Below are 15,162 nucleotides of genomic sequence, written 5' to 3'. Positions count from 1 at the left end.
AAAATGCATTAAATTAAAAAAAACACAAAACAAAGTTTTATTCATGGGACAAGCTTCCTTACTAATTATATATATCAACTCTGAGATCATGCAATAGGGAGGAAAAGGCAAAATCCCACTCCCTACTTTCTGCAAAGCAAATGCCAGCACTTTGGGAAGAACCTGCATTTCAATATGAAATCCTTCTTCCAAAATGTCGCATGTACTGTACAGACAACGAAATACACAGAACCTGATACTTTATATGACACTAAGCCTAGTTATAGATTTCACAAAAGAATTAAATCTTGAGGATACAAAAAAATGCTGAAACATGCTATAGTAGCACTTTAAGACTGGTGCATAATTAACTATTATATTTGTAGCAGTAAATGGCAGCAATTGATACCGTTACACCAAATTCCTTCCCCTGATTCCATGACATCACTACAACTTGAACACATTCATTTCAAAATATGAAGCAGTTCTCAGTTTTGCCAACTACTGTCAAATACTGCTTCCTACTATGCTTTACATATGCAGAAGCTACAATTTAAATGTTATGAACATACTCATCAGTTGTATGTAATGGAAGTGAAATTATGGTGTACAAATACTGTGAAAAAGCTCCTTATGATATATGCCTGGTACTCATAGCACATGTTGAAAAAGACAGTAAGGTCCCATAATTTTGATTTTTTATCACAGCGTAAGTCATGACATTCATAAGCTTGTTAATTTTTATAATACAGTAAAAAGTACCATTTTATAACTGCTGTGCAACATTACATAATAAAAGTAATTCAGAAAGCACATAACGTCTGCTGTCTTGTACCTCGCTACTTAAAGAATGAGTTTATTTTACAGCAACACCTGAACAGCTGCGCCAGCTACCATTTTTATTTTATAAATAAATAATTTTTTGAGTAAGCAAACAAGGCTCAAAAATTTTTGGAAGCTGTAGCAGACTGTGTGTGTGTGTGTGTGTGTGTGTGTGTGTGTGTGTGTGTGTGTGTGTGTGTGTGTGTGTCACGTGTGTCAGTGTGCACATATGTGTGCCTATGCACAAGTGGGTGCAGAGAGAAACACAGTGGGACTTCAAATTTATAATGTTGATACATCAGAAATAGTTACCACAAACTGTTTTTTTTTGTAGGAGTTCTAATAAAAAACATATCATGAAACAAAAAGAATGGCATCACAAAAACATAAAAAATATGTTGTTTTTTGCAGTACAATTAGAACTTGTTAAAGGACTTCTTATATCTGTGCATCATATTACAACTGCGTTATAAAACAGATAGTATTGTGCTTAAGGTCTTAGGGAAATGTCTGTGCTTTAGTAAGCAGTCACTGAGGTATTAAATCTGTGAATGTTGAAACATTATGAGCATAAATGGTTAAACTGACCCAGTAAAATAATAATCTGAACAAACAGGTATTCAGACATGAACAATTAAACATTTTATTGACTTGTACAGAACATAAGGTTTAGGAGTTCTATCCTTATTTCTGTGGGTCAGGGGCTGCTGCTTTCAACAACAGCAAAAATATTACTACCATATACTTTAAATCTTCATTGTACAATGATATGTGGTGCTTTTGAATGATCCCCTTAGATAATTCCATTAATTATTCCCTTTGCCAATCCCATCTGGTATGCATGTCCTTTGTTTGTATTACCTACATGTATCTCCTCAGAATTTGGTTCCCCTCATAAACCTGCATCATATGTAATGGTTTAGCCAAAAGATGCTGCCCTTCAGAGATACTCCAAACATTTTTCTGTACTGGTCTGAGTTGTTGTACTGGATGTAGCCAGTCAGGATCGACACCTTTTCAAATGCCCAAAATGGGGCATTTTTAATGGAAACAAGATATTTTGCAGGACAAACTATGGCCACAACCAGTGCAAAAGACAGGATTTCACTTTATTTTATCAAAAGGCTTAGTCTTGTATAATTGAAATTGTTTTTGTTGTTTCATATAATATTGATATATTTCAAATGCAAAATAATTGCTTATGCTCCTAATAGAGGAAACATAGGAAATGTTTTTTTCTCCCCCAAAACTCAGGTCACTTGTGATTTTTTTTGTTTTTTACAGGACACATCTGCCGAAATAGGGATTGTCCTGCATAAAGAGGGACAGAGGGTAACCCTACAGCCCACGCATGCATGATCTATCAAATATGCTACAATGTGGGAGATTATCTGGTCTGGCTGGGTACTGATACATGCAATACATGCATGGGAAGGAATCTGCAAGCAGCTTTATGGTGCATGGGCAAAAGATAGGTGCAGCTGTTGTACCAACAACCTTGTTGAGTGTCTGCTGCCATTTTAACATTGAATTCCTTATTTCTGGAAACTATCTATGAACCTAATGTTGAAATCAAGGCATACAAAAGCGCTATTGTGGTATCTACTGTGCTCTCGTACCATTTGGTATTAACGTACCCACCAAGAGTTAGACTAATTATTTCAAAATATAACACAAAGTGCTGGACTGAACAAAGAAAACAAACAATTACATCAGAAACCTTTGATATAAAACAGTTGCTTGCCATGCTGTGCTACTCCAGATGATAGTGACTTTGAGGTTCATGACTTAGTTGGCACATACTTACAAAAGTGGTTTCCTTTCTTTGACGAGGCAAAAAAGATACATTATTTAAGCACTGTTTTAACAAGTCTTTTTAGTAGTATTAATTAAATGGCACTTTGTATTTCCAGTTCCTTCGTACCGTCACTAGCAATGCAATGCTGTTCTCTTACAAAATAATTTTCAACAAAATGTGCTTTTCATAATACTGTGATATTACTGCTTGCTATGTTTTTGCAAATCAGCAATGCTTTCATAATCATGATCAATCTGTGGTGGCGATGCTGGGCTGATAGCAGATATGGGTTCATTCAGGGATTCCGTCTTTGCTTCCATATGAATGGCTTCGTAATCATTCTCAGCTGGGTTCTGCACAAGTAGAGGTCCTGCCACTCCAGTGATAGTTGATGTTTTTTCAGTGTCTATCACTGTTGAATAAAGATCACTACCAACAGATGGGGTACTTTGTAGAGGCACCTCCTTAATGTAACTGTATGTAGAGTCAGGCATGGCGAGATCAATATTTTCTTGTGATTTGGTCACCGTTGAGTACATAGCTGCTACCTGCAAAACAAATAATGTATTAGCACAGAAACTATACTTGATTCAAACTGTTTGGATAAATAAATTGTATTTCAAATGTGTTCATTATAACCATTATTATTCTTCCTCTTCAAAATGAGAAACCTCAAATGCTAAAGGAACTGAGATAACCAGAAAGTATGCATGTTATATTATACCTTTTGCATTTTGCTACTTTTCTTGGTACTCAAAAAATATAAAACCCAGTGGCAGACAATATTTGAAAGCACTGAAATTAATATAGGGTTGAAAGATCAGGCAGGAGCAGAAAAACTGTATAGAAAGCCACGTCAGAGAACATTTGGTAAAATTCAGTGAAATGTTTTTGTATAATAACATTGCATCACATCTTCTTTAAAAATGTGGCTTATAGACAAATGTAAAGCTTGGACTTATGCTGATATGTTGTCACCTTACTCTAACGAGACAATAACTGGAAATAAGATACTGTTACAGAAGATTGATTTTGTAAGCAGAAGTATGTAAAGTCACATTAGTAATGTAATGAAAGTTCATTCATGTAGAAACTGTGGAAATAAGCAATATGGAGATCACAAACACATATAAAGTGACCATGTACACTTAAGGTGTACATATTTGGTCAGCTGAGCTATTAAGGATTTATGGTAAACACTTGGATTCCTTTTGCAACTAGCTGGAAGGTAAGCACTGTGGCGGGTTGGCTGTCAGTTCAGGACGAGGTTGTCTGCTTCCATGACCCTGAATTGAATTAACCTATTAACACCTGTGTGGTTGTCTGGTGTGGAATGTTACATCTTCAGCAGCCTAATCATATACTGCATTCCAGAGCATTTCTGTAAAAATAAACTTAGCATAAGATAAAGAAATGTAAATATGTTCTGAAAAATAAAAGCTATAGAAACTTCACAAAAAGCAATGTTATCAGTAAAAAAATAGTCATTACAGTGATAATAGTGCATTCATATTCTTTCCATAAATATTATAGTACATAGTATTATACAAACCCCAAACTAAGTTTTTTTTGTAAAGTTTCACAAACAAATTGTCATATCTTGGATGATGAACATCCTAGATATATATTGCTTGAACGGTTTTGTTAACCAAATGTAAACTTTCACTTGACATCAAGAAATTCCTTTATGAGTGCATGATTATTGACATATTTACAGAAATATAAAAACATATGCTTTATTCTATAAATTAACAATGCAAATAACATTGAATATCTTGCAAGACATGCAACTTGCAGTGCAAATATCACCGTTTTCTTTAACAACATCTAAGGCTCCACCTGATGTCATGCAACAGTTTGTAAATCTCTTTGTTTTTGAACTATTAACTACATATGAAATATTTATTTCTTTACTTGTTGACATTTATTTACTGGGATAGTCCACTGGGCACAGGTGCCCTATTTTCAGCGAAGGCCGTGGGAGAAAAGCTTCAAGGTATCATATTTAGTGCAATCAATATTGATAATAACACATTTTGTAATGCAATTTCAGTGACTGCACTGCATAACGGTCAGTCTGATAAAATTTCTACTGATATTCACAAACATTAAATTTACAAGCCTTGTACTGAGACTTTACAGATGGAAGAGGGGTGTATAAGGTAGGTTGGAGTAATTTAAGAAACACAACAGAATGAGATATTAGAGGAGATAAGTGAGTTTGAGTATTAATAGAGAAGTACTGATGGTACGGTAATTTGATTGTGCTAATTAGAAGTAGGTATGGCAGTTTAAGAAGTATAATAAAGTGAGGTAGTACTAAGGAATAAGAAAGTAGAGTGATTTAGTGCTTTAAAGGGAGGTATAAGAAAGGGGATGAAGGGTGTTAGAGAGGTATGTTCCAGATCAAGAGCAGGGACAAAGCCAGGAGGCAGAGAGGAAGTCTTTTAGTAATGGTTTGAAAAGATGAAGGTATGTGATAGACCTGACTGATATAGGAATTTTATGCCATGTTTTAGCTGTACTATTCCAATAGAGATTGATGTCAGCAGCCCTTTGTGGTTTGTAGATGGTAAGCAGTTTATTTGACTGAAGCGGATGATTTGGAATATAGTACTGGAGTAGGGGCCTAATTGCCGGGCAGGTGGATGAGGTATGGATGATTTTATAGATTAAAGTAAGCTAAGTATAAGATAGGTGGTGAGGAAGCTTGAGCCAATTAATTGTTTTTAGTGATAAACAATGGTAGATCCAGTAAAGTTGTTTGCAAGTGAATCTGGCAACTTTGTTATAGCCTGTTCAAGTTTAGAATTAACTGAGGCTTGTAGGTTGGTCATGATAGGGACCCCTTACAGGAGAGAAGGTAAGAGATAAGTGGTAGCTAGAGTTACCTTGGCAGAGTCTGTAAAGAATTTCTTTACTCTATGTAGGGTGCCTAGGTTTTGATGGGTTTTCTTGATGCTGCTAAGGATATGTAAATTGAATTTAAGATTGTCATCGATTGTCATGCCAAATAATTTTACGTGTGGAGTAACTTCAATCATGGTATTATTTAAGGAAGACATTTTATTTATTTATTTATTTTGTGAAAATGGGATTTTGAAAAAAGAGAAGTAATTTAGTTAAATACTTCTTGAGTAATTCTCTTAAGACATATTAGATTGCTGGAAATGCATATTCGGGTAAATTCTTCAGTATATTATATGAAAGAAGCTTGCTAAGTGGATTTATGTAAACTGTTAGTGATTATATTAAAGAGTAGAGGGCTGAGAATGGCGCCCTGTGCCATACCAATATTGACAGAAGGAAGGGAGAAAAAGTGGACAACCATTAAAGAGACGGGTATTTATCAGTTAAGCAGTTGATAAACCATACTAGCTTGGGTTGTGATAGCTCAAGGAAGACATTTGGTTGAGGAGTATTTGGTGAAAGAATAGATCAGCTTTAATAGCTTTAGTGAGATCAAGGAATATGGAGGAAACAAGTTTGCCTTTGTCTCTGTCTTTGTTAATAGTAACTCTGGAAGTTAATAAGGCTGTGGTAGTTTTATGGGCGGGTCTAAAACCATGCTATGTGGCATGTGAAATTAATATTGTTTATTTTCATAATTAATAACAAACAACTGGTAATGTCTCAGGTAAAATGTGATATAAATGGAGATTGACAATGAATTTTCTTGTCTCTCACAATGGCATATCACACCATATCCCTCAATAATATGTAGGGCTTTCAGTTATGAATATATGAACATAAATATGAAAATATGAATAATAAATTAAATAAACAGTGATTAATTTTTCTACTCTAGGACATCCTAAACTAACAGTTTTACTGTCATTTTATTGATAACTCCTTGCACTTTCTAGGACTGTCTTATATTAGCTGGTAAGTTACTTCGTTAAAGAAGCCAAAACCCAAATAGGTCTGAATGTCATAAGCAGCAATGGGTGTGAACTGGAAGTATACAAAAATGGAGCTATGGCCTTGGATGAAGTAACCAGAGAATGAATGAATGGAAAGCAAACAGCATGGCTGCTATGACCTTCATTAGAAACAACTCTTTCAACAGATTTTTATTTTAAAAAATGCTGGCTTAGCACAATGACTGAACCAGACTTCATTTGGTTACAAGTATGCAGTGAATAACTGTCATCACTTAAGAATTTTAGGGCAGTTTGCTCAGAAGATTAGGGCAGTTACTGACAACATTAAATTAGTCAAGGACTTTGTAAGGAGTTTAAAAAATCCATTTTTATAAATATGAAAACATTTCCAATTATTAGTCTTTGTTTCTGACTATATTCATTACTGAAATCAGACAGAGATGGCACATTAAAATGTATAAGATTGCTGATACATGACACTTAAAAAAAAAGAGTATAACAATTATATGTACAATAGGGAAAATGAGCACGCACAGGATAATGAAACTTAGTGCAGGCAAGATGTGGATAGAATATACATAGGATTCAACCCATATTTTCACAAAATTAAGGTGAACTAAACAGCTAACTTCCTCCAGTTAAGGCTGATGAATGAGGTCTGTGAGACTTGGGAGACAGAAAATATGAAATTGTTAAAACTTTTTTTTTTACCTAGTTTACTTATTCCACAGCTTTGAAACTGATTATAAATAGGTAACTTGCATATTTGTGGGAGGGGAGGTGAAACTCTCACAAGGGGTACAGGTGGGAGTTTGCCTCATGAAAAAAAGACTGTTTATTTAAACTGCTTTGCTGTGCTAACAGACTCCTATGTGCAATTCTGTTAGGCAACCCTCTTTTAACAAGTTAGAGGGAGTGTTGGGTGTGTTCAAGGACTGGAAGAGAGCCAATATGATTCCTTAACATAAAAGTGGGAATAAAGCAAAGATAAACTAACAATATGTTGCTCTGACATCTGCATTAAAATAGTGTTGTGAATTAAGTGTAAAGAAAGCTCTGCAGCATAATCAGAGGGTACTGATATACAGACGTACAGATAGCAGGACTCAATGTAAGCTGCTGGTAGAGTACATCTAGACATTTAATAGAGCTCTATGGAAAAGGTTATTTATTTATTTATTTATTTACTGACATTTGTTTACTGGGAAAGTCCACTGGGCCAGGCTAGCCCATTTTCAGTGGAGGCCCGGGGAGAAAAGCTCCAGAGAATTTACATAGAAAGCAAAAGAAGAGCGAAACTAACAAAGCAAATCTGAACAAAAGTTAAAACATTTTCTACAAATAAATATTTTAGGATAAAGAGATTAAAATGACAGAAGATACAAAAAGTTACTGGCAAAGCAAAAAACTTTCATATTATATATTAAGATTCAATAAAGACATCTAACAGGAATACATAGAAGCACTAGAAATAAAAATGTTAATATATAGGGTAGCAAGTCTAAGGTTGGGTTACAGGGTACCAACGTGAATACCATACCTTCTAACAAACATGAAATAAAAGTACATAGTAAAATGTATACACCCTCTAGAAAGGGATTACTGCAGAGATAATGCAAAAATATTTACAAAAGTGCTATACATAGCAGACTGGAAAGGATGAGAATTTGCTTTGTATACTCCATAAGAAATCCAGAAGTATGTGTTTAGATTAAGTGTCAAGAAATGCAAATGTGTGTGCCTACACAACAAAAATCAGCAGAAGTGGTGTGAATTGCTAACAATAACAAAAGCGGAGTTAAAATGTTAATGGAAAATGGCAAGAAACCTTGTGACACTAAAATCAGAGAATCTTTAGATAAAAAAAACAAGGGGAAAGTGGTGAAAAAGTAATAGGGTTATATGGGACTATAACACAAGATTTAATTAGCAGCATATCTAGTATTATGGTTTCGGTTCTAAAACTAACTGGTTAGAAATACAGACAAGTGGTCTGGTCTCAAGGCAGCAACTAGCCTTTGCTCTCCATATCCCTGACTCAGGCTTACTTTGATTTCAAATCACACAGATTTAAAGTAACTACAAAATGTTTGCATTAATACCATACAAGGGAAAAATAAATCCCTCCCACCAAAACAGTATGACCAGTGAAAAAGCACAAAAAGCATATCTCTCTCTACCCAGTGGCACAGGTAGCTTGTGCATTCAGATGAGAATTATTGGTGCATAGAATTCAAGCTTTTATCATTCCAGTAGTCCCCAGGGGGTTCTGGGTGGGATGAGAAGGGAAATGCATTATCAGTGACAAGCAGTTTTTATTCCTCTGCATAACCAGTTGTTGACCTTTCATAGTTTAAAAAATATATATTTTTTTAATTCAAGAACAAGAATACATATTAAATAATTTAAGTAAAATGATAATAAAAGCATTTAAAACAGATTTAAAACATTAGCTAAATAGCTTCATTGCACCTCTTCCCTCAGAAGGGAAAAAAAAGTTTTTTCTAAGCCTGTTTCCTAACTTTCCTGTAAGTCCTCTAGTCCAGATACAGATTTGCTGTATCCAGGACTGTTTGTAAGCTTCTGAGCCCCCAAGCCTTTCTGTGTTGGAGGGAAGCCTTCTAGCTTAATTTTGTTTCTTAGAACTAGCCAGTTTTCTAGTTTCAGCACTCAAATCTGTTTCTTTGAGCTCAACACTTGTTCAGAACTCATTGTAAGCACTAAATAAATTACAAATTACTACAGCACTCAACTTTCCTCACTTGTCTAGAGGAAAACAGTTTTTAGTACTTGATAAATAAGCACCTATCCAGGCATGTCTAAGGGTCAGCTCCCGGTATTTTCTCCTGTCTACCTGATGAATCTGGGCATCTTGGGGCAGTGCAGCAGTTGCCTCATGTACACAGACAACCCTCTCCTCCTACCACCTAACACTACAACCTGTGAGAGATGCACTTATATAGCCAAACTGGAAGCAAAGCTCTCTTCACCTAAGACTGGACTAGACAGTCAAGAGGAGAATGTAAACACTAGCACCACACCACACTCATCACAGTCCCTCAAAACCTACACCACCAAAACACACACATAGAAACACAAAACACGCACCTACATTCATGGAGGCTCTCAAAAAAAATCTACCCAAGCGACAGGGACCTCCAAACCAGAAATGCAAGCAACCTCCATCCCCCAACACAACCCAAATGATGCATAGCCCACAAACTCAGTGTGCCACTCAACCACAGCCCATAAGGCATAACAACACACCCAACACTCTAGTCATAGGTGACTCTATATTCAGGCACACTGATGTTCCACTCACCAGGCTAAACAAGGAGAAAGTTAGTGTCAGCTGCCTGTCAGGTGCCAGGATCTGCCACATAATGCATGCACTCAGGTCACTCCACAACAAGTACAAATATGACTCTGTCATTGTCCATGTTGGTGTGAATGACCTGAGATGTACCTCCCTGGACTACATGAAAAGATACATGGAGGAGCTGTCTGATCTTGTAGCCCAGGCAGGTAGGACCCTAGCCTTGAGTAGCATCCTGCCATCACCCAGAATGATACCACAGTACAAGGACAAAATGATTGAATTCAACAATTGGCTAAGCTTCTGGTGTCATTCTAAGGGGATCCAGTAACTGTCTGCCTGGGATGACATGATTGACAAACCACGATGCTTTCCCACCCTTGGGATTCTGGATACTGGCTAAGGATCTTGCCACCCCTATAGTGCCTTTTTTAGGCAAGATTCAAATGACAAATTTACCACCATAACAGGTACAAGGAGCAAAATCTGAGGGTAATGCTACTTAATGCTAGAAGTCTAAACCTCAAAATGCACTCACTCGAGGCACTCCTTAAATTGGAGAACACTGACATCTGTGTAGTGACAGAGACCTAGTTTAAGGCTCCAGAGAGCACCCCTGCATTACCAGGCTATAATTCATACCACACCTTTTGGTCACCTAACCTGGACCGAAGCACTAAAGGCCGAGGCATGTCCATATTCATTAAGGATATCCACACCTCCAGGCTAGTTGCTCAGCATAATGCATCCGAGATTATCCAAGTGCAACTAACTCTGGGCAAGACCACAATCCAAATTGTAGCTTGCTTCAGATCTCCCACCATGCCCCAGGATTCCCACTCTTCATTTCTTGATACACTGGAAAATATTAGGGTACAACCTAACACCCTAATATTGGGCGATTTCAACTACCCCACCATTAACTGGGAAAACTACTCATGCACCAACTCTTGTGCTCAATGTTTTCTGTAATTCATAAATTCCAATGCCTTGGATCAACTTATCCACACCCCCACCAGAGGCAGCAATATCCTAGACCTGGTCATTACCAACATGGGCAACCGGTGTTCCACACCAGAGGTCAATTCCTCATTGGTCAGATCCAACCACAAGCAAATCACCCTAGACAGCCACATCTCACACTCCACCCCCCCCCCCCTCCCATTAGGGAAACCACCATAAAAAAATTCTCCAAAGCCAATTTCATGCTTTTTAAGACAGAAGTGGCAAACTTCATGACACCCATGCTGTTGGACAATAGAGGTACGACTGCTGAATCCTATACAATTGCACTTTATAAGCACTTACACGAGTGCATGGATCGTGCAATCTCTAACAGAACCAATATGCTATCTTCCAAAAAAAGGAAGCCAGTCTGGTGGTCCCCTTCCATAAACAAACTCTACAACAGAAGAAAGAAACTGTTGCAAAAAAGTGTAAAATCCCATGACTGGAGGAACTCCATGGTCAGCCTCAGTAAGAAGCTGAGATCTCTCATAAAATCCTCCAAAGCTAGTTAGGAAAACAAAATCATCATTGATTCTAAAGACAACGACAAAGCATTCTATAGCTATGTCAAGAATCTCAATGGCAACACTCAGATCTGCTCTGAGTTTACAGCACAATGACACTAAATATACAGAACCATCTGATATTGCCAACATCCTGGCAGATAGGTTCAATGCTAACTTTACCCTTCTTTCATCCCCTAAAGGGTCCATCTCTATACCGGAAGAATACAAAGTTCCTGTAATCATGGCTGGACAGGTAAAAAACACACTCTCCAAATCCAAGAACACAGCATCCATGGGACTTGACAACATTCCAGGCTGCATTCTACATAAACTACAGAACGAACTGGAACCCCACCTAAGTACCATGGTCAGTCATAGCCTCACCTCTGGCTTTGTGTCCACTGAATGGCACACAGCAATGGTTATCCCACTCCACAAAGTGGGAGCCACCATGGACCTTGGGAACTACCGCCCCATTAGCCTGACGAGCCTGGAACTTATAAACAATGACATTGGTAATCTCCAAACTCTGGACTCTACCCAGTTCGGGTTTGTAAAAGGCAGATCATGTCTTCTAAACCTGATAGAATTCTTTGAAGCAGTCACCAAAGTCATAGATGAGGGTAAGGGGGTTCACACAGCCTATCTAGATCTCGCCAAGGCTTTCAACACCACCCCCCACTCTGGAATTATAGATAAACTCACTAAACTAGGTATAAATCCCTATATCACAAGATGGGTTGCCAACTGGCTCACTGACTGAACCCACACTGTGAAAGTAGCAGACTCTAAATACAACTTCAGACCAGTGACAAGTGGAGTACCACAGGGTTCAGTTCTAGGTCCTCTCCTGTTTAGTATCTACTTCTCTGAAGTACAGGCTAACACAGAAGGTCTTTGACTAACAAATTTTGCAGATGACTGCAAACTAGGAGCCATAATCAAAACTCCTAATGATGGGGACATCTTACAAAAGGGCCTCACTGAGACAGATGTCTGGTGTCAAAGCCATGGCCTCAAACTCAATGCCAAAAAGTGCATTGTCATCCCTTTTGGTAAAAACTCTGTACCCATGAACTACCACATAGGCGGTGGTCTACTTAATGCAGAAAGTGTGATAAGAGACCTTGGGACACAGGTGGACAGTAGTCTCTCCTTTCATAATCACATTGCCACAGTAGTCAGGAAATCCTTCTACATGACACATCTCATCACAAAAGGTTTCTCATCCAGGAAAAAAGAAGTCATTGTTCCACTCTACTCATCGCTCATTAGACCCATTATAGAGTACACCGCCCCTTTTGGTATGTACCTACCAAGACATCTACAACAACTGGAAAGGCCATAGAAATACTACACAAAGAGGATTACCGGCTTCAAACAGATGCCCTATGCAGACTGTCTCAAAAAACTCCAGCTTTACTCTGCTGCATATTGCCTACTCAGAGGTGATCTCTGCCTAACATACAAAGCTATGTCAAACCCAGAGCTGTTGAACATGCTCCACTTAAATAAATCCCAATCCCTTCGAGCTACATGTTCTAGGGACCTAAACCTTGTCACCACAATAAAGAGAACATGCTGGAGGGATAGATTCCTGTCCCAGAGACTTCCCATACTCTGGAACAAACTACCTATCTATATCAAACAAAGCTTCTCATTAGCACTCTTCAAAAAAAATCTTGATGATTGGATGGGAGATAGGAAATTCACCCCAGGGATCACTTCTGTGGCTCTGCTTGACAGGGGCACAGGAAAATATTTTTCTTGGGTGGCAAAAGCCAGGGTATCGTTTGGCTAGGCTTATATAGGCCCTAGGGCCAATAGCTTAGTACCTATCTATGAACCTATGAAATACGTTAGTAGCGATATTCAAATAACCAACAGACTCCTTATTAATTATCCTGAAAACAGCATCAAGATTTAGGCAAATAAAGTTACTGTAGCAGACAGCTTAAAAGAAAAGTGGTTGGTCTGCACTATTATTGCACATGATGACCGAGACATTCAAAAGGAGGGAAAAATGTTCCAGAAAGAAGGTGATACCTCATTTGAGTTACGTTTAACCCATCCTACAAGGTGCCAGGTAGACTGGATAATGTCCAGAGGATAGAAAACAAAATGGCATATTTTGTGTACAAAAAATCATATGACTATAGACTATGGAAGAAGAATATGTATACTTTGAGGTGAAAGGTTCAGGCAAGGTATGAGAGAAACATTCGGCTTTTTCAAGCATCCTGCAACATCCAAAATGTTAGATTGTTTTACAAAAATATTCATGGAAGCGACTGAAGGATGAGCAGAACTTAATGATAAAAGTGTGGCTCAGTGTCAGCAGGTCTTGATCACAAATGGGTATTGTACATATGGAAAAAACAATCTGGGAATACTCTGGGATGAAACTAGTAAATTCATGGTCAAGGGAAGAGGCATACTTTGACTCTAGGGGTGGACTGTAGCAGTAAGTAAGCTCTGTGTTAGTGGTCAAGTTATCAGGAAGAGAAATGGGAAGGCTGGATGAACTGAGTAGTCTATTATGCTGTTGTCGTGCTACAAAATCTGTATTCCCATACACTTCCACTGTACTTCCTGCCCAACCAACAGACAAGAATTGTATCAGATCAAATGACATAATACTTTGCAGTATACGATGTAGTTATGCAATAGCAGTACCATTCTTCAGAAAGTAAGCTAGTACAATATAATTCATAACACTTACACAAAAGCTATGCACTTACCAGTATGATAGCTCTAGAAGATCTGATCCAGCCTCTTCAATCTCTAGGACAGGATCAAGCCAGCTTGGCACCAAAACCTTTCCCAGACTATAGCTCCTCCTATAACTAGACTTTCCAGATTTCCAAATGCATAGCTCCAGGACTCAGCACTTGTCTAATCTACTGCTAGTATGTGCATAAATCTTTCCTTCAGGCTAAACTTTCACTAAGGGAGGGGGAGGATGTTTGGGTTTGTTGAGGAATGATATGGATCATCCAGATGCTTATTATGATAAGTATATAACTTTAATATCTAAGATGTTCCAGTTCATTCAGCCTCTATGACTTAGTACCAAGCACCTTATGGATAGTAAAAGAAAATCACATGCAAAATGGTAGAACTTTCTTTGAAAACTACATCCAGCTTTATAGTATCTTGTGAAAGAATACAGAGATGTCCATGTTGCAGCTGCATAAATATCATCCAGGAAAAAAAAAAGCAAATAAGGCCTTAGAGGTAACTAAGGCCTTGGAGGTAGCTAAGGCTCTAGTAGCTTTTGGAGGTAGATGCCACTGATTACCAGACCTATTACAACAGAACTTGATGCAACCTGTAAACCTTCTTGGTTTTGTTTCCCAATTTGTTTTGTGCAAATGAAACAAAAACTAAGTAATTATACTTTCTGAACTGTTTAGCTTTATGAAATAGAATCTCAGTTGTCTATGGATATCTATAGAGTGCAAGAGATTAATTTTGCAAAAAGGTAATGAGATTAACAAATAGATTTTGATTAGTTTCAGTAGTTACATTCAGTATACAGGCGGTGTTATTACAAAACAGTACCTTTTCCCTATGGAAGCATAAGTGGGGAGAATCAATGCATAAAGCTAGAAACTCAGTGATTCATCTATCTGAAGGCACTGTCAGTGAAGTGTCAGTGGAGCAACAGGTAGCAGAAGGCTGTGGGTTTTGTTCCTATGTCAAGTAGTTGGATTGCTGACACTGCAGTGCAGCATTAGGGGAGGGGGTGCTGCACTCCTGACTATGTCATCTTTTGGATGAAATTTTAAACAGAGGCCCCATCTGCTTGAGTTGGTGGTAGCTCAGGTGGATGTAAATGATCCCATG

General features: G+C 37.8%; 1 protein-coding gene across 4 annotated transcripts in view; it reads right to left on the bottom strand.

The window, feature by feature from the left end:
- Positions 1-665: 665 nt before the first annotated feature.
- PAG1 (phosphoprotein membrane anchor with glycosphingolipid microdomains 1) overlaps positions 666-15,162 on the bottom strand; it is a 1,294,572-nt gene continuing 1,280,075 nt past the window's right edge. For all 4 annotated transcript variants that reach the window (XM_044065772.1, XM_044065771.1, XM_044065774.1 and 1 more), the window contains one exon: positions 666-3,147. In XM_044065772.1, the coding sequence (XP_043921707.1) occupies positions 2,800-3,147 (348 nt within the window). In that variant the 3' untranslated portion in view covers positions 666-2,799. The remainder of the gene's footprint in view (positions 3,148-15,162) is intronic.

This window comes from Protopterus annectens, chromosome 3.part0 (genome assembly GCF_019279795.1).
Source record: "Protopterus annectens isolate FY-2018-M chromosome 3.part0, PAN1.0, whole genome shotgun sequence".
Lineage (NCBI taxonomy): Eukaryota > Metazoa > Chordata > Ceratodontiformes > Protopteridae > Protopterus > Protopterus annectens.
Note: the sequence above shows the minus strand (reverse complement) of the source record. Positions and strands in the feature narration are given on the sequence as shown.